The 20,547-nt window shown below is 38.6% G+C and overlaps 1 protein-coding gene across 1 annotated transcript; it reads left to right on the top strand.

The window, feature by feature from the left end:
• The first annotated feature begins 16,676 nt into the window (after window positions 1-16,676).
• LOC143587082 (uncharacterized) lies at window positions 16,677-20,015 on the top strand. The gene is made up of 3 exons (XM_077068478.1): window positions 16,677-17,286; window positions 17,932-18,060; window positions 18,349-20,015. The coding sequence occupies exons 1-3, from the start codon at window positions 16,864-16,866 to the stop codon at window positions 19,828-19,830; spliced, it is 2,034 nt and encodes a 677-aa protein (XP_076924593.1). The 5' UTR covers window positions 16,677-16,863; the 3' UTR covers window positions 19,831-20,015.
• The last annotated feature ends 532 nt before the right edge of the window (window positions 20,016-20,547 follow it).

The raw sequence follows: 20,547 nt of genomic DNA, 5'->3' as shown, positions 1-20,547 counted from the left end.
TTAAAAAAATTTCTAAAATTGTTGTTGACATCTACAAAAGGTTCTTCTATCCTTTCGGGTGGTTCTTTAGAATGTCGTGTGGAAACCGTCTATTGGAACACCAGTAGATGATGACGCCTGGCACGACCGAGGAGGAGAAGTATGACAGACATGTCTTCTCCGTTGACCCGTATGTCGGAACACACGTAGCTGACGGCAAACAAGACCGAGGAGGAGAAGTACGATAGACTGCTTTTCCTCCGTTTACCTGTCTCTCGGAACACCAGTAGATGACTGCTGGAACCACTGAGGAGGAGAAGTACGACAGACAGGTCCCCTCCGTTGACCTGTCTATCACAACAGTAGTAGATGTTGCTCTAGCACGACCGAGGAGGAGAAGTATGATAGACAAGTCTCCTCCGTTGGTAGCATTACTAGTTGAGATCTACAACGACCTCAATTTTTCTGCTACGTTAGGCCACAACAACCCTCACCACCACATGTAACTACAAAATAGCGTCTACACGGCCAACATCTGCCTTTAATAGTAACCGACTTCATGAGTTAAACATGAAGGTGTAATGAACAATTTTGATGTGCCGACAGAAATGTATAGAGGAAACATGGAGGAGGGGTTTATGATAAACATGGAGTATGGTGTGTTTTATGTTTATGTTTTGTGTTAGAAAAAATAGTGAATCGGAGGGTGTGTTTGCAGACAAAAATGTTTAGTGTTTGAAAAAAGGGTGAAACCTAGTGGGGTTTTTGTAGACAACAATTTTGGTTCATAAAACGCCACGTTAACACCATAATGGGACGTATATATGCGCCGTAAGTTTGCACAATCTCAGATTATTTGTCATTCCAGTACTTTTTATTAAATAAATATAATTTTATAATTGTTTTTTTTATTAATAATAGTTGTTTTAATTATTTAAAGTGTTTAGAAATATAAAAAAAAACTTCTTTATTTAAAAATAAACAATATATATTTAATATCAAAATAATTATATTCACCAGAAACACTTAAATAAAGTTGACTATAAAATTACAATTGTTGCCTAACGGTTGTGACCTACCGACAAAAACATTCTACGCCACGGTTGTGACATAAATCAGTGGTTGTCACCGACATTATTTGCGCAGGCTTTTCAGGCTTGTTAGGCCATATACGCCGCGGTAATGCCTCAACGTAGCGGTAAGACAGACTTTAATTTTTTGCATGCTTTGCAGAGAGGTTGAATACACTTCCGACACTTTGTATATTTCCATGTTACCCATATACGCCGAGGTGAGATCTTAACGCAGAAGTAAAGGCCGATAGAAACCATCTATAAAACATTTAATAAACTACAAGCTAGGTGCAAAACTAGTCAATCCCATACATCACCACACCCATACAACACGATTTAATTCCTTATCCTAGACATAATACCATGCCAAAAATAATACAGAATATGGTTTCGTTGCTCAATATAGCTCGGTTGGTCCAGCGGATATTGGTGGCTGTGTAGATGTTATTTTGGAGCCTTTCTTCAAACACGGACATGATGAACATGTTTGTTCGTCATTTATAGCCCCGAGACTGAGATTGAAGGCATGCTGAGAACATTATCGGTCAACGAGGAGCATCGATTGGTGTGTACGTCGATTTCGAAATTGGAGCAGTGGCCGTTGTCTTCAAATTTGTGTAGATGCTGTTTTGAAGTCGTTCTTAATTCTCATTTAGTTGTTTACTGTAACACTTTTAAAATATTTTTGTAATTTAAAGATTAGATCTGTATAGTTTAAATTTTAAATAAAGAATTTATTTTTTATATTGTTAAACACTCTTAAAAAAACACAACAATTATTAATAAAAAACAATTAAACAAGCTACAATCAAATACAACGTCAATAAAATGGGGGTGGTAAACATAAGTCAATAAAATGTGAACATAATACTACAATCAAATACAACGCCATCTATAAAGTTGGTTTGCCATGTGATGACGGTATCTAACACAAGCCTCTTCAACGTCATCTTCTATCAGCAGAGATTTGTTTCTAACAAGGTTTTCCATCATCATGCGAACAAGAACCCCGGCAGTAGAAACATTACCGTTATCCTGAGGAACATCTATCTCAACCAAACCAACAGGCATTTCATACTTCATGTGGTGAGTAGACCTGGCCCAATAGTGAATAGCATCAAGTAACCACGCGAAAAACAAAGTTATCATCTCAATGTAGTACGCAACATAACGTCTTTTTTCATTCCTCCACCTCGTGTGGGTCCAATATTGGGTAATTACCATGGTCCGCAAATCAATACGAACGAGGAGCCAGTCCGATTGTTGAGTCCATAATGGGAGATAAACGTAATCAACCTCCCAAAATGGAGGGTATGGTTCTTTTTCACAGGCCATATCCCTAGCGGCTAACGAGTTCGCATCTTTCATATGAACGTAGAAATCAGGAGGCAACACCGTCCAACATTGTTCTTCGCTTGGATATTTTAATAGCCTTGACTGTCTAACACGCATCATTCTAAGTGTCCACGCTTAAACATGTTGTACAATTTCGTGATATAAAATAATACGTAACAATAATACATGGTCTGTATAATTTGTTGTAATATAATTTAAATTTAAATAGTCACTCACAAGAGATGACAAACACCCGTTGGACTCAAAACCTAGCAGGGCACCCCAAAAGTTACGATCTAAAGGTTTGGTGATGAAACGAGTATGGCAAAACGGTGCATCCCCGTTGTTATAAAAATCAACGGCATCCTTCGACCAGTTCCTAGACTCTTCAACTTCAACCGCAAATATCTTTGTTTGTTGGGGGCGTTCGACAGGATGTACATCTTTTGGACCTCCCGAATGAGTACATGACGACGTGCCTGAAACGTCTACGATAGACGGCCTCCTTACACGCCTCCAAATTTTGTCCGTGATTTTTGCAGATTTTGGAGCCGGTTGAGAACAGAAAAACCCGTCTTATTTTTCTCCATATTTTGCGGTTTTTTTGGTGTGTTGGATGTAATGGGCATGTTGGTATATATGTTACACACAAAAGTCGGGGTGCACAAAGTATGTTAACAAACTATACGTCGCGTTAGAAAACATACCATGGGGTTAAACGTACATCAGACAGGCTTTCAGTATTGGAAGATTCCAGACATGTCGGATACCAGTGGACCAAATATACGCAATGTTATGTTCTATACGTAGCGGTTAACTATATTTTATAATTTAATGTAAATCAGCAACTCAACATATAAACATATATGCAACTCGAAAAATTGGTAGTCCCTACGGAAAATATGTGGTACGTTGATTTCGATGTTCGAGCAGTGGCCGTTGTCATCAAATTTGTGTTGATGCTATTTTGAAGTTGTTATTCTCATTTACTTGTTTATCATAACACTTTTATTAAATCTTGTAATTTAAATATTTTAAATATTAGATTTAAAATCATAACACATTACACAAGAACACAAAAATATTTTCTTATCAAACGCAATTCTTTCATACATATTTTGAAAGTGAAGTCACGACAACCATCATCGTCTTCGCTGTCATCAACTCTCAGTTATAAAGGTACAGGACCTTATGAACACCCTTAATTTACAACACAATACAATTATTACATTCAAAAAATAGCATTTACACAACATAATATTACATTTATAGATGTTGTTGACATATACGAAAATGCTTCTCGGGTGGTTCTTTTAGATGTTCATTGGAACCGTCTGTAGAAATGCCCAAACTCTTCCCTCCATCATTTAATGGCAGCCACAGTGCCTGTAAACGGCGTTGTTGAGATTTATAGCGAGGGAAACCTACATTCCAATCGGGCAACGACAACCCCACCCCTGCATGTCACTCCAAAATAACATCTACACAACCAACAATAAGTTTTAATAGTAACCGACCCCATGAAACAATGTGAAAGGCGTTATTGAAAACATAAATGAGGGTGTGGTTGAACGAATGGTAATTCGGAGAGGCTTTTGTAGACAAAATTTGGAGGTTGTATACGTCACGTTAGGTACGAAACCCGACGGTTTAGGACGACAGGTGACTACATGTTGGCAGATTTTATATGTACTTTGTTATCTTAATACGCCGCTTTGAGGACTATACGCGCCTTTGTTTCAAAAAAAATCCATTATAAATTAAGGCCGAAACCTCACTAAGCCTCTATCCATACAACACATAGATAATTATTATGATGACCCCAACTCTAATTTCAATGATTAAGAGGAAAATAAGTGTCAACCGAAAGAGAGAACGTTGGCTGTGTAGATGTTATTTTGGTCTAGTTATTCTTATTTGGGATAGAAGCTGTCATTAAGATCAACAGTGGGGTGTTGGCATTAAGTTGTTGGAAGAACAACAAGAAAAGAAGAAAAGAGAGAATGCATTGCCACGACCCCGTAAATGACGTGCCATTAGATTATCAAGGAAAGAAAGTGGCGGGACAAGGCTGCGTAGATGCTATTTTAAACTACAATATGTTTTAATATCTTGTTGTACTAGTTTTGTCTATTGTAATCGTTTGTAAATTTTAAGCAATGATTATGATGTTTTTTTCATGCCGTTATGATATATAAATTTTTAACAATAGTATTTTCTAATGTAATCGTTTAGAAATTTAAAACAAATGTTTTTGCCGAGCCTGTTCTATTCAATATTGGAGTAAGCGTTAAACACCGCGTTAATAGCTTACCGTTGCCGTTAACACGCTCCTGCTGCAGCCTTTTCAGACTTTGTCGATATCGAGTTACCCTCATACTTCACGTTAAGGCCTTAACATGGCGGATAAGGGACTCAAAGACCAACTATATAACAACCGATAATCTATGGCTCAATACCACAATAAATCGTTAGTCCTCAACACCACTCCACCCATTCAACAATATATTACCCTGCAAAATAATAACAATGTAGCCCGAAAATAGCTTCTACGCAGCCACAGAAATTTCGGCGTGAAATAAACGATAAAATTGTGGATGTGTGGATGCTATTTTGGAGTACATTATCATTAATATATAATACGGTCTCGTCGGTCAACTTTACGCCGGGTGTCCAGCAGATATCGGTAGCTGTGTAGATGCTATTTTGGAGTCTTTATTAATATTAATATAAAACTAGGGGATGAAGATGCCTAGATGGCCCCCTTTATAATTCACAAAAGTGCCCCAAAAACCCAAAAAGGAAATCAAATGAGGGTATCTAACATCCAAGGCCAGCTATGAGTAAAGACTGGTGTCTGATATTACCATTACCTGTTGACTAGAAATTTGCAGGCGGATTTCGAAATTTAAGCAATTGTTGTTTGTCTCCCTCATGTGTAGATGCTATTTTGTTACTGCAATGTATATCTCAATGTTTAGTTTGTTTGAAAACTAGTTTGCACCACCTACCCGTTTGCTTCAATTTCATTGTTTTTTTAATTTTTTTTTTATTCACATAGTGAAACAAACTACTCAAAGTTTGCTAATGGGAGTATTCTATAGATTACAGCATCGTTATATATTACGTAAAAGTGGCATCTTCAAACGAGGTCATGTTTATCGGCATTTATTATTGGAATACAATGTATATATATATCGCATTAACAATGAACGATATCGATAAAAATAGGGTTAAAAATACCCAACAAATATCATATTCGAAATAATATGTTGTCATACATATTTTTAAAGACAAAACTCGACAACCTATATCGTCTCCACTGTTATCAAATCTGAACTACAACTTTAGAAAAATATCTTTCTTTGACACTTTTTATAGGGGTCAAAAATTTTATTATTATTTCACCCCGCGTTTATGTCTAAACAGGACGGTTAAGACCTACATTATTTTCCACATGCAAAACAGGGTTTCTCTTCAAAGTGAAAAGGTGAGTTAAAGGCTTTTCAGAGTTTGTAGATTTGCCCCTTACCTAAAAACGGGACGTTAAGTTCTTAATGCACCGGTTACAGATATTTAGGCAATCAATATACGCAAAGGTAAGAGCTTTACGCAGAGGTAAAGGCCGACAATATTGCATGCAAAGGCTTTTACAGGCTTATCACAGTTTCTATAGATCCACGTTACCATTATACGGTCCTTGAAGATATTACCGTGGCGGTTAACAATTTAAAACCCAAGATAGGATTGGCAATGGGTCGGTTTTGGTATTCCCAAACCCATACCCGGTTATGAAAGTCTATCCCAAACCAACCCAACTAATCGGGTATATGTTACGAGTTACTCAAATTTTCATACTCATTCACAAACCAACCCAACTAATTATTTTTTATTATACCTATATGTAATATGATTAGTTTTTATCTCATATAACTGTATATTCAGATTTTTTTAGAAATGTTAAATATTATAAATTATAGACAAAATATCAATTTATAGGTGAAATATAAAAAATTATTGCCAAACAATAATTTTTTATTTTTATTTAAGTACGTGTGCCAACCAAACTACTAAAAGGTTCACGAACGAGAATGGTCTACTATCCACTATCACAACCCAAACCAAGCCAACCATTTATTAAAAAACTAATTTCTTTCTCTTCAACCTATACAACCCAACCCAATCTAATATTTCACTCACCATCACAACACAATCCAAACCAATATTTTATTAAAAAAAATATGCTTCATTTTTAATCAAATTTATATTAAAATGTTAAATATTTTTTATAAATAAAACCATGTTGTTACATTTTTTTTGAAAAGGTTAAAAGTTGTAATTTTCATAGAAAAACCAAGTTGATATAAAAGTTTGGTTGCAAACTTGGGTTGCTAGAACAACCTAGGTTGCAACCGGTTGTGGACAAAAAAGAATTTCCAATTATTTAATTAAAATATTTTTTTGTCATTTTATACCACCTTGCAACCGGTTGTGATAAATAATCACCATAGTGGATAGTTATAAATGACCTCTGTAGCAACAACATCCATCCTTATTTTCATCAACGCAATAGATTAAACTTAGAGATGATTACACAATAACATTCGTCACGTGGATTAAAAGACAAAAAATCATTATTAATTAAAAATTATAAATTCCTTTTTTTCTCACGGCCACTTCGTTTCACTAGACCCTGTTTGCAAACGGTTGATGATTATTTTAATATAAATACGATACCTAGAAAATCATACAAACATTACAACACATTTAATCGTGCGGAATTTAAGTAACACATTACAGTACATAAAGCATCACAAACCAAGTACAATACTACTTCCAATGACAATCATCATTTGACCAGTCAGAATCCCACACCAGATCATTTTCATATGGATCATGATAGTAATCTTCCTCCGGCTCACCGGTGAGTCGAAAGCTGCTTTCAAAACCTTAGGGTCATAATCATCACCCGGATCTATTTCATGCTCCTCACTTGGTCTAAACAATTCATCCGCTTGCACCAAATAAGCAATCAACTCATCTTCTCCCAATTGACATTCTTTGTCTTCCATTTGACTTTCTTCATTGTCAAACGGAACTACATTCATAACATTCTCAACATTCTCAATTTGATCCTTATCATTTTCATCATGGCTGCAACATGACTGATAATGTGGAAAGTAAATAGATGAAACATGAAACTCTAAACATTAAGCAACAACAACAAAGATTACAGTATCCCATACTACAAATACGATGTTATCAGCTAGTCAATAAACACAAACATAAACAAAGAACAAAAACCAACTAATAGCTAGCAACATCTTCAACCTTGTTACTTCTTTGGTTTTCATTCTTGCAAACTCATTTTTCTTGTTCATCATATTCACCATTGCTTGAATTACCTTTTCACAACTAGGGCATGTGGGATCATCGGCCCATTTTAGCCATCCACAACTCCCCTTCTGTAATGGACTTAATATATCAACAAACAAAAACCCCTAATTCGATTAACAGACTAAGAACACTAACACCTAAATTTGACCTAAGCCAAATTAAAGGAATCAGTGTAGATTAACAGACATAAACCCTAATTCGTTAGTAATTAAAGACTTACACAGCACAGGAATCGACGACCGGGGTTTGCATCGGTCCTGGATATCCGGTAACATGTGGCGGCTCCACATGGGCATCTCACACAAAGGTCATTTGCACGGGAAGGCTTCGAAGATGACCCAGAGGAGTGTTGACTAGACTTGGATTGAGACATCCCTCAAACAGTCGCTGGAAGATGGAATAATACGGGGAAGAGGGGAATCGGTAGGCTGAACAAGAAATATAGACTGAAAGAGGGGGAAACAATATTTGATAGGCTAAAAATAGTGGAACACTAACGCCACGTCAAGGACTATACGTAGGGTTATTGGTACTGCACCGACATAACAGGTCAGAAAATAATGGGATAAAACCGTCACGTATACCTCTTAACGTGGCGGATAGAGATTTTTTTTTCAAGTTTACAAAGCCAATACATTTAAAGCATCTGAACAACCTCTCCCCCAACCCCCACCACCTCATAAACCATATATCACCAAAAACAACATCGTGTGACACCTCTCTCCCAAACTCATTCAACAAGTTTCACCAAAACAAATACCAAACGTTTTCAAATAAACTAGGTGTGAATGTTACAAGAAAACGGGTGCGAAGACTACTAATGGTGGACGCGTGGATGCTATTTTGGACAACTGTGTCATCATGTTCGATTGTTCTTCATATTTAATGATATTCGATTAGTACATAAAATTACATATTTTTATGTTAACTTAATCGCACAGTGCGTATAATATGTGGCTGTGATACATCGATTTAAATATTCAATCAAGCGGTTAAATCAACTGTATCACATTCGACTCGCCAACTTGACATGATTCTAAGGTAGTCGTTTATACGATTTTCATACAAGGCCCTCCAGCCGTAAGCCTCTTCTTTTGCAAATCTCGCCCAAGTAGTAACCGACAAAGGCACCGGGAAATCCCCTTCAAGTTGTATATATAGCCAATGAGTATCTGTAACATTAGCAATGGCCAGTACCGGATGACCACGAAACAAATCTGGTTCCTCTCTCATCGGGAAAAAGGTCTGGCTTCTATGCGGCTCCATGAGAATCAGAACTCAATTAAATGCTTGAGCAACGACGTATACATGGGCGGGTAACTGAAACCAACGGTTGCGGGGCGCATCTTGAACCGTTTCTAAAAAATCTAACCGGCTACGTGTCGTCTCAAAAAACTCCGGGTGCTCCGTATTTAATCTTTCCCTCCACCAATCTGGGTTCCTATCCATCTCATTCTTCATGGAAACCCTAACCTCCCTCCAACAATTTTGACCCATTCCTAAACCCTCCGCAATTGCCTGAAAACCGCAGTTACCGTCAGGCTTTACGTCTATGATCCTTGAGATGTAAGGGTAACTCCAGCTTGGAACAAGGCCCTTATATCGATTTACCACTGCAACATCTTCCGGATAAACAACTAAAGGAAAACCTATGGCAGCTCCAGTCTCCTTTTTCTTAGACGACCATTTTGAAGGTTTAGGAGGGGGCATCTTAAGCTGTGAATGGGACTGCGACCGCGAACGCTCCAAGAATGAGGGGGTTTGGTCAGTGTTCTGTGAGGACGAAGTGGGGTACGAGGAAGGGATATACGAGCTGTGCCTGGCGGCCTCGACCTTTTTTGTTTGCTGGTTTAAGTTTGGGCGCTCGCGAGGGTCCTCCCCTTTCTCTGGCTCTTTTTTATTTGAGTTGCCGGGAAGAACAGACCAAATCTTCGATAAAAGACTTCTTTTCTGTTTTCGATCTTTACGGGTATCAAAACCGTCTGTTTAAGCTCTTCCATTTCTGCCTCGAAGTCTTCTTCTTCTACCTGCGGGACCACTGGATCGAAGTCAAGCTTCCTCCAGAACGGGTCTATCGATTTTAATGGAATAGGTACCAAAGTATCAAGGTGACGCTCCACCTCACAAGCACACGGCAACCCCATAGACGTTCGCAACTTGTGTCGGCACGTATGTCCCGACTCGATCATCTTGTCAAGCTTTCCATACTCCTTTTCTAGTAGTGTAAGAGCCTTGATCGACACTTTATAATGTAGCCTGTAAAAAACCTGAAGGTTATGGTCTCTCTTCAACGTAATCCGGGATTTTTCAAATGTTGCTCCGATTTCAATCTTCTGGGCTTCTATAAGCTCAAGGGTATAAGCCGCAAGTGCGTGGAGGGTGTTGTTGGCCCCGTTAAGGTGCCTTTTCAAGTTCGCGTGCTGACTCTCGACTCGGTTTGTTGTACTCTCGCCGAAGTTTAACCGATCGGCCATCCAGCAAGATACAAACTTTTCCTTGTCTCGTGAGAGCCAGCTATCATGGATATACTCCCATACCTCTGAAAACGAAACAAAACTAAACTTATCAAATGTACTACTAGATTAACACTTATTGTATATTAATAATCAGAACGACTTACTTTCTTCCCTAATTTTGAATAACATTCCTTGCAACTTTAAGCAGTTATATTCGTATTCATCGAAAGTGGGAGACTCACACAAGACCGTCCATAATATGGCGAAATCTTCTCTTGCCTCGCTGTCATAGATACCCTTCCACTTTTTCTTTATATTCTCACGTATGTGCCACCGGCACAGGTTTCTGGTAGCATTCGGGAATACTTGCTTACAAGAATTCATCAGGGCCGAGTCTCTGTCGGTGACTATGACGCGCGTCTCAATAGAATCCTCGAGCATACCTTTCAGGTGCTCGAGGGCCCATGTGAAATCCGTCTGGCATTCCCTAAGTAGCACCGCGTGCGCGATACAGAACGACTTCGACGTCGACGTCACGCCAATAAACTGAACAAACGGCCACTTGTACATGTTTGTGTTGTAAGTGGTGTCAATCAGCAGCAAATGGGGGAACGCACGCCACATTTTATGCGACGTGTCATGACAAAAGAATACGTTCTCTACGCGGTTTGTGGCAGTGTTCTCCCGTGTGTGATAAACGAACCCGTTATTAATCAGGAAGCTTTCAAATACCTGCAACCGGTTTTATTTGACGTTAATATATTTTTTTGAACATCCATTGCAACAAATCAAATTCAAAAACGTGAACCTGCATTGGGGTATCGCCAACTGTATTTTCTCATCTCCAGCTCTCTATAAGATTGTGTATGTCCTTGTCAATAACGCAGGCTTTGGGAAACTGTCTTCGTAACAGTGGACCTATTTTTGATGTCTTCAAGCCATCCGCGTGTAACCTCGCAACCATATCAACCATCTCGTCGGTCATTCTCTTTAGATACGCATGACCCTCCTTAAAGACGAACGGGTCGTGGTTGTGCGTCTCGTTTACAACCTCAAGCTTCCAAAAATTACCAACACGGTTGTGCCTTCCTTTTAGCTTAAACGGACAGCCCTTCTTTATACTGCCTGTACGCCTGATTGTGGCAGTGAGTTTTGGTTCGCCGCCGCGATTGCATCCAAGATCCACGGCTCTTGGCCTAGACCGCTGGACAACAACAACACACCCATGCTCCCGACCTCTTTTCTTCGCCCACTCCTCCAGCTCCTCACGGGAAGAAAATAACTGAAACAGTATTAACGTCAAATTTAAAACAAGTTCAAGCCAACTACTAATTACAAAATATTTTTATTAAACAAAACAAATTGGCTCGTACGATATCCGTTTTATATGACACCCTAGCCTCGCGAATGTAATTATCACCAACGTCGTCAGAATTATGTCTGCCGTAATCTTCATCAACATTCTCGTGGGGTGTTTCAAGAATATGGTCTGGTTCTGGTTGTGACCGATACGCATCACCTACTGGTAATGGGTACGAACGTTGACTACATGAATACGGCTCCTCGGTATTAAAATGGTACGAAGGTTGGGCAACGTAATGCGGGTCTCCTGATAAATTGTATGACGGCTGACCGTAATCATGTTCAGGATGTGACAAGTACGAACTGCTGCAAGGCGTCAAATACCAATCCGGTTGATCGTGCACAAAATATTCCTAACAAAATATATTGTTAACAAATCTAATTTCAAAAATTAATGACGACGGGTAACCCAAATAAACATGTGACGATACCTGGTTCAAATTTGGTAACGCCCCCCCCCCCCCCCCCCCGGTCATAATCAACAAACTCCGGCGGCGCAAGATTCAAATCCGGAATACTTGCCTCGTCGTTTGTCCTCGGCGAGCTCGGAAAATAACCGTCAAACATCCAAGACATTTTCTTAAGTTGGGAATTTGGACACTTTGTATGTAATGTAGCAAATAATTTATGTTTTGCATGCTAGCTAATGTATACTTTGTATGTTTAACTTTGTATGTAATGTAGCTAATGTATACCACCACAAGTCTGGGAATCAACCTAAATAATTGATGGTTGTAAACGCAACATTAAGGTCTAAACGCGGCGTGTTTTAGGACAACGACAGACTTCACCAATCAAATCATCCGTCGACGTCGTCAAATCAATCACGTCGAATAAACCGCCTCGGTAAGAGATAAACGCAGCGTCTGGTGAGGTATGAGGTGTGGTTAGGATGACCCTTTTCTAATGATGAAAAAGGTATCCAAGGTGGAACACATCAACACAACATGGCTACATGTTCCAGATGTACACGTGGCAGAACACTCGTGGGGCCTCTTCCACTCCCCATATATCTCCCATCTACCGACGTTACTCTCTGTCTTTTATTTCTTTGTTTTTATTTACTTTAACCAAACATGTAAGTTTTGAAATAATTTGAATTGAAACTCGTTTGGGTCCAACTTATCAGGTTCGAGTTCAAATACAAAAGATATTTTTAAATGTTTGATTATTTAAATTTAAGATTATCCAAAACCAACTAATATTGGTTTATTAGTTTGTTTTTCTTATTATAAAATTAACTTAAACTAATAATAAATTTACATTTGTCTTTTATCATCAATTCTATAATTTAACTAAAAAAACATAAAAAAAATTCACCTTTACAATAATCACTAAGAGTTGATAGTAGTTAGTAATCTGCCTATAATAATCACTAAATGGTGAATTAACAGACCCGTTGTTGATCGCCAAAATATAGTTGACTTAGTTTTCTGTTTCTTGTTTTTTTTAGTTTTATGTTTTATTAGGATCCTTATGTGATTATTGGTAAAAGAATGCAGCCGTATATCATCGTTGGTGATACTCATTCTTTTGTTAGTGGTAAGTTAACCCAACTTTTACCTTAGAGTCAAGAAAGAAGATTATGTGGAGAAGGTAGAGGGGTTGCTATAGAGGAGAGAGGAGGAATGGATGTTCTTGTGCAAAAGTGTCTCAAAATGGTTTGTGGACGAATGAGGTTAAACGACTCTTGTTGGTAGGAGTGTTAGATGATATATAGAAGATTATATAAAATTATGTACAAATGTACAAATTTCAAATCCACCCCCATCCCATCAAAAGTACCATGAATACAACCGGCCATTTATTCACACGTTCAAATACTTTTACTCTTGCTTTTCTAAACCTTCAACATCTATTTTAATCTTGAAGTCATATCAAACTTGTAATTTTGCAATAGAAAAATATTTCTCTTAATGAAAACCCTAATCAATATCAAAACTACGAATACAACAACGAAGTGGTTGGTCTGATGATCAATTGATAAGTTCTGCACGTGACATGCACCAAAAAGACCAAGAGAAAATGTCCACTTACAACCATGTTTGGAACATTGTGAAAAATAAGCCAAAGTGGAAGGAATAAACTGAACCTGAGCGATTCTAGGCATTTTTATTTTTAGCCCTCCATGTTATATTTTTAGATGGCATTTGATTATACACGTGTTTAGATGTTTTTAGCCCCCCACTATTCCAGATATCAAGAAATGCAAAATGATAAGGCACAAATGTTTCATTGTAGGAGTGGAACTTGGAAGGCTTTTAACCTTCATGACAGTGTTGTAAAAGTCGGATTCTAAGGCTTTAGAATCGGTGATTTCAAGGTCCTTGAACATTAACCTTGTCACATTTTCCCAACTCGGCCACAATTACTCGCCAAAGTCCAACTCGGTCAAATGTCGAAGTACTCGGGATTACTTGGCCACATTTTTTTATTTTTTTACTTTTCAGTAAAAAAATAAAAATAACAACAAAACAAGGATTGTTTGAATTAAGTTTTTTTTCCATATGAATTATGCTTATTTTGACGTGAATTATGCTTTATCTTAACATATATATAATATCCAATAATTATTTTATGTTATATTTATCATGTCTGAGTAGAAGCCGTGTACTCTGATTACTCTATACAATGGGGTCGGCCGTCTAACGAGTTTTACAACATTGTTTCATGGTATACAAAATGAGGGTGGTTGTTGGTAGTAAAAAAAATGCTTAAAAGTCTTTCTAAAAACGGATAAGGCACATAAAAAAGCCTAAAACTTTAAACTCCAAAGATCTTGCTTTAAAGATTGGACCGATACAAGGTGAGCAGTCTCCTTTTTTCTGTTGGGTCGATATTGAGCCGGGCAATTACCCAACATGAATTGCCTCACATTTTGGTTTTCATCCAAGCCAAATCAAACCCAAAGTTAAGATCAAAAACAAAACTCGAGTATGCTTAATCCGTCCAGTCTCGACTCAGTTACGAGTCAAGTATTTAAGTTACCCGGCCCCACCCGATTCTCACCTCCCCACATAATATACTACCTTTTTCAAGGACCAAAATGTAGCACTAAATTCAGAAAGCCGACAATACTATAAATAATTGAATACTACAATCACCGTCATCACCGTCATTGTAATTCACTATTTACCCAACCCCAAATTTCAAACTTTACATTAAACCCCTCAAACTTTATAAGGCTGAGGGGTGTGGGGGGCTCTAATGGGGGCTTTAGTGGGGGCTCCAGCCAATAATATTATGACGTGTGGTAGAGAGAGAAACTGGATAAGGGGGGTGTTGGAGCCCCCGTTGGAGCCCCTGGCCCTGGTGTGGAGGGGCTCCAGCAGGGGCTCCAGCGAATTTTTTTTTTATTTTTTTATAAATCTATTCAAACAACGTATTATTAAAAAAACTCATAAATTATTAAAAAAACACACATTAATAAAAAAAACACATTAATATCTAAAAATAAAATAAAAATAAAAGTACTAAAAAAAACATTATTCTTATTCTTCGGCTTGGTCTTCTTCGATCAACCTCTTTCGGATACGTTCCTTTTGCTTTTCTATTAGCATTTGATCGACCGGATTTAGGTTACTGAAGTCTCTAGTAAGGAAGTCCAAATCTCTCATTCGACTTTTTTCCTTTTTGTCATTAGAGACCACCTACATGGTTTTGTTGAATTTATTGAGGGATTCAACAAGATTGGCGATGTTTACGGCTTCCCCCTCAGCCGGTTTTTTCCCCTTGGCGTCCCTTCCCAATGGCCGCCTCCTCGGCGGTGAAGACGTTTCCTCCTCCGCAATGTTTAGGTCGAATCCAACGCGGCAATCCGACCCGATTGAAGTGCTATACGCTCCTGACGAACTAGTTTTAGTCCGTTTCGGCCGTACTTCCGCATCAACGTCCGGCGCCACCAGCTCAACCCACTTGGAACACCTTTTCAACCTATCCCACAACTTTAAATCGTCCCACGTCTTCACCGTCCCATACCTCTGCAAACACTCCTGCTTCCACTCTTCGACCGTGAAATTGTAAACCGCCAAATCATCACTGCCACTTGGTCTCATACGACCGCTGTTCCTGTTGAAAAGATTAGTAAACAAGCCGACAAATTTTCTGATTTCGGACCACCGACCCGAAATCATATCGGCGTTCCGCTCTGTACTCCCAACGAGCGTATAGAACGTCTCCCTAACCTTTGTCCAAAAAATCTTGCTCTTTTGGTAGTCGGCTGCAAAATGAATAAAAAAATTAGATTTCCATTTAACTTTTTTATTTAACTTTTTTATTAAAAATCATTTTTAAAAACGTTAAAACAATTACCGCAACGCCGATCCTCAGAAATGACTATCCAAGCCCGACACAAGGCTTCCTTCTCATCCGATGACCACGGAGTGGTTTTCCGTTTCGTCCTCGGAGTCGAAGCCGGTCCCGACCCGTCCGTTGCAACTTGTTTTTTCCGGTGGACGCGTCTTCTTGGTCCCGTAGCTTCACCGTGTGATTCTTGTGTCTCCGGAACAACAAAGTTAGGAGACGGTTGTATGTTGGATGGTTGAAAGCCGGATGATTCTTGCGGCTCCGAATAAAACATCGGTTGGTGCGGTGACGACCATAAATCGTCGTCAATATAATCTGAATCTAGGTTTGGGTACCAATTTCCAGCCATTTTTTTTAAAAAAAGTTGGGAAGATGGGTTGATTTTGGGTTTTATTTTGAAGTTGTGGTGATTGATATGGGTGAAATGGGGTATTTTATAGATGAAAAAAAGGTTTTTTTTTTTAATTAAATAAGAGCTAACGGCTCTTTGAAACACCACCAACGGGTCTTTGCACACTCCCCTATGCCACTTTATGCCCTCCTCTGCCACTAACCCCATCACGCCTGCTTGGATTTTCGTGCTCGCGTCCCGTTAGCGCCCTGGCTAGCGCCTGGTGGTGTGGTGGTCGCACCTGGGGGCGCGAGCGGAGGGGCTCTAGCGCCCCCGTTGAAGCCCCACACCCCTCAGCCTAACTAATAGTCTAGTAATATAATATAGTCTATGTTATAGTCACTTCACTCTTGAGTGTGTGAGAGAAGAGAGAAAACAATAACATCGGTTTCTTGAGAAATCTCATATTATTTTTGCTCAATCTTGTTATCTCTGTGCCTTCTGAGCTAATAATATTCACGGTGACCAGTCGTTTTCGAATCATTTCACAACAATAATAATATTAATAGGACTAATAACTTTATAATAGCTCTCTACTGATGGCTGAAGAATCTTGCCGTACAACATGAAGATCACCGGCAAAACGGATCTACCGGCTATCAAATCATCTAAAGCTCTAAACTTTCCACCGGATTCGGATCTTTTACAAAAACCCATTTTCAGAAAACAGTCAAGCCGGAGAACCCGGAGCTCCGGCGGCGGAGTACGGCTGAAAAAAGACGTGATTCCGGCTGCCGGAAAAAGGGGTTCTCGGCCGGAGACGCCGTTGCTCCGGTGGAAGTTTGTTGAGGGTAAAGAGGAAGAGGATGGTGAGGTTGAGAGTGAAAAACAGTCGGATTCTGGCCGGAAAACTAAAAGGAAAGATGTAACGAATGTGTCGGCGAGGAAGCTGGCTGCCGGACTGTGGCGGCTGCAGCTGCCGGAGGTTGGTGTTACCGGCGGCGGCGAGGTGGGTAATGTTGCAAAGAATAATGGGTTTGTGTTACAGGTAAAGAAATTATTATTATTATTATTATTATTATTATTATTATTATTATTATTATTATCTTTTGAAGTTAATTTTTTAGGGGTTTGTAATGTGAGTGAAATTATTAGTTCTTGATCTGTAATTACAAACCCTAATTAAAGAATTGTGAAATTAGGGTTAGTTAATTGCATAAAAAATTCAATCTTTTGTGCTCAATTCATTCTTTAATTAGAAAGCTTAATTGAAGAACTGTTCAATCTATTTGATTTTTTTTATTTTGAAGGACCAATTTTTTGTCCTTTTTTTAGTATTTTCAGTTTACACCTAATGATTGACTTATTAAGCAATGGAGCTATTTTGAGCAAATCATTGTTGTTGCAAGAATGATTGCTTGTTTGAAAATGTAAATGCTCAGTATTTCAAGATCTTTGGTGGCAGTAGACTATACTTGTATTTCTTATGTTGAAATAGTTTTGATAAAAGTCTACTTTCGAATTTTTGGTGTTTGATACGCGAAAGGCTCGGTTTTTTTTAGCTTCAAGATTGTTAATAAACCACGTATTTGTGTAGAAATTTGAAAATGTTTTGAGTTTAAACTGAAATTTGATGTTGACTTTTAAATTAATTTAAACTTGATGTTGACTTTGAATGATCTGTAAATTGCAGCCCGCAATCGATCATTCGGGGATCCATTCGCCTGCTCGTCTCAATAGGAAATCGTTTGATTCCCGCTTGAAAGAAGTACCGCAGAGCCCTACTTCTGTTACTGGATCAAGAAATAAGTTTCTTCACAAGGTATTTTACTTATAGTAATTAGATTGTCAATACCATGATTCATTTGGTATTCTTTGACTTTGAATGTCAAACTTGTATTCCATATTTTATGTTTCTTCTACATCTTTTTACATTTATTATTTGCTAGATGAAGTAAATGTACATTATGATTTACTAATTAGTTTGAAAATGGAAGTAAATTTGTTTTGACATTCAAAGTCAAAAGTTTGACTAGTAATTGAAACCTAGAGTTTAACATGCTACAGTAACAATTTAATAACATCTTGTTCTACCTATATGATCTTGTAGCTTGAACCAACATTTCATTTTTCCAACTCCGCCATGGAGGGTGCAACCAAGTGGGACCCGTGTTCATGGAAAGCCTCAGAAGACATAAAAAGAATCTACAATGACTCACAGCATCTAGAACAACAAGTAGGCGTGATGTCAATGGTGCCGGGCCTCGAATCCGAACTCGAAACAGCCCGGGCCCGCATTAACGATCTTGAAACTGAAAGACGGGCCTCAAAGAAAAAACTCGAACAATTTTTAAAAAAGTTAAACGAGGAACGCGCCATGTGGCGGGCCCGAGAACACGAAAAGATCCGTGTGGTTATTGATGATATTAAAACTGAGCTAAACCGGGAAAGAAAACACCGGCAAAGAATGGAAATTGTTAATTCAAAATTGGTTAATGAATTAGCGGACGCGAAATTATCCGCTAAACGATACATGCAAGATTATGAAAAGGAAAGGAAAGCACGGGAATTAACCGAGGAAGTATGTGATGAATTGGCTAAAGAAATAGGTGAAGATAAAGCAGAAATCGAAGCGTTAAAACGGGAATCTATGAAAATGAGAGAAGAAGTTGACGATGAAAGAAAAATGCTACAAATGGCGGAAGTTTGGCGGGAAGAACGCGTGCAAATGAAGCTCGTTGATGCAAAAGTCGCACTCGAGGAAAAATATTCTCAAATGAATAAACTTGTTAAGGATCTTGAAGCTTTCTTGAATTCAAAAAGGCTTGATCTTGATGTCAAAGAGGTTAAACGGGTCGAGACCCTTAAACAGTGTGTTGAGTCGGTTAGCATTCAAGAAATTAGTGAATATAAGTACGAACCCGCGAACCCAGATGACATATATGCGGTTTTTGAAGAGGTTAATTTTGGTGAAACGGGTGCGAAAGATATTCAACCGTTTGATAAAAATGGAGGTAGCGTAAACGAGGATGATGAAGATGATGATGAAGACGACGATGATGATGAAAGCAGTTGGGAAACTGTGAGTAATCTTAAAGATGACGTGTCGAATTATTCGGCCAATGGGAGTGATCCGTCTGTCACTAAAAGCACACGAAGAGAATGGGAAGAAAACGGTGGGAGCCCAATTACCGAGATAACTGAAATAACCGAAGTGTGTTTGGTACCGAATAATAATAAAGTCTCGAAAAAAGGGTCTTCGATTTCACGATTATGGAAGTTGTCTTATTCGAGTAATGGTGATAATTGCAAGATAATATCAATGGAGGGGTTAAACGGTCGGTTATCAAACGAAAGCCATCTTTCAAACGGGACCCACTTTTCACCGGACCGGAGCTCGGGTGTGAGTGCGTCTGAGTGGAGTTGTTCACCGGGGTCCGGTGGCAACCCGCATATTACAAAGGGGATGAAAGGGTGCATCGAATGGCCTCGTGGTGTTATGCAGAAACATAGTTTAAAGGCGAAGTTATTGGAAGCGAGGATCGAAAGTCAAAAGGTACAGTTGCGCCAAGTGTTGAAGCAGAAGATATAAACACGCGTTCATGTTGTAAAACGATGATTTAAAGGCTTGGGCTCGTGTTTCTGAAGGCGGTTAATGTAAAAGTTTCAATCTTGAGTATGTATTCTGGAGGTAATTTATGTTCAAGATGTTGCAATATTGTATTTCAGTTGTAGGATTATAATGTGGCATATGAAATGAAACTGGGACCATGTTTTGGATCCTTTTTTTGTCCATTTTAGCTCGTTTTACGTCTTGTCAATCGGTTTCTTGCTAACGCTTTGATCATGTGCATAGGATCCGTTAAGATCATGAAACCGGTATTAACACAGAATAATAATTTGATATTATCAAATAAAACCAATTACAGGAAGACCTATATATAGGAATAGATATTACACTTAGATACCATTAGGAATAGAGAATATAAAATTACTAGCTAAAATATATTGTCTAACATCCCCCCGCAAGTTAAGGGCGGGGAACAACCTGCAACTTGGACCTTAACAACAAAAACCTTTGCGATGGTAGAGGTTTGGTAAACACATCTGCAATCTGATCATGTGTGGAGATAAACCGAACTGCCAATTTCCCTTGAGCAACTTGTTCACGAACAAAGTGATAATCGACTTCAACATGTTTAGTGCGAGCATGAAATACAGGATTGACAGAGAGATATGTTGCACCTAGATTATCACACCAAAGTGTGGGTGAGACTTTGGAGATAACACCGAGTTCATTTAGGAGAGC

Source organism: Bidens hawaiensis, unplaced genomic scaffold (genome assembly GCF_021521415.1).
Source record: "Bidens hawaiensis isolate Kalapana, Puna unplaced genomic scaffold, B.hawaiensis_p1.1 tig00035126_1, whole genome shotgun sequence".
NCBI lineage: Eukaryota > Viridiplantae > Streptophyta > Magnoliopsida > Asterales > Asteraceae > Bidens > Bidens hawaiensis.
The sequence above is the reverse complement of the archived record's forward strand: the minus strand, read 5'-3'. Positions and strand labels throughout refer to the sequence as shown.

Bases quoted from the DNA above. Each gene is read 5' to 3' on its own strand.
- LOC143587082 (XM_077068478.1), top strand. From the start codon at position 16,864: ATGAAGATCACCGGCAAAACGGATCTACCGGCTATCAAATCATCTAAA. The intron at 17,287-17,931 runs GTAAAGAAATTA...TGTAAATTGCAG, and splicing joins ATAATGGGTTTGTGTTACAG to CCCGCAATCGATCATTCGGG. The intron at 18,061-18,348 runs GTATTTTACTTA...ATGATCTTGTAG, and splicing joins GAAATAAGTTTCTTCACAAG to CTTGAACCAACATTTCATTT.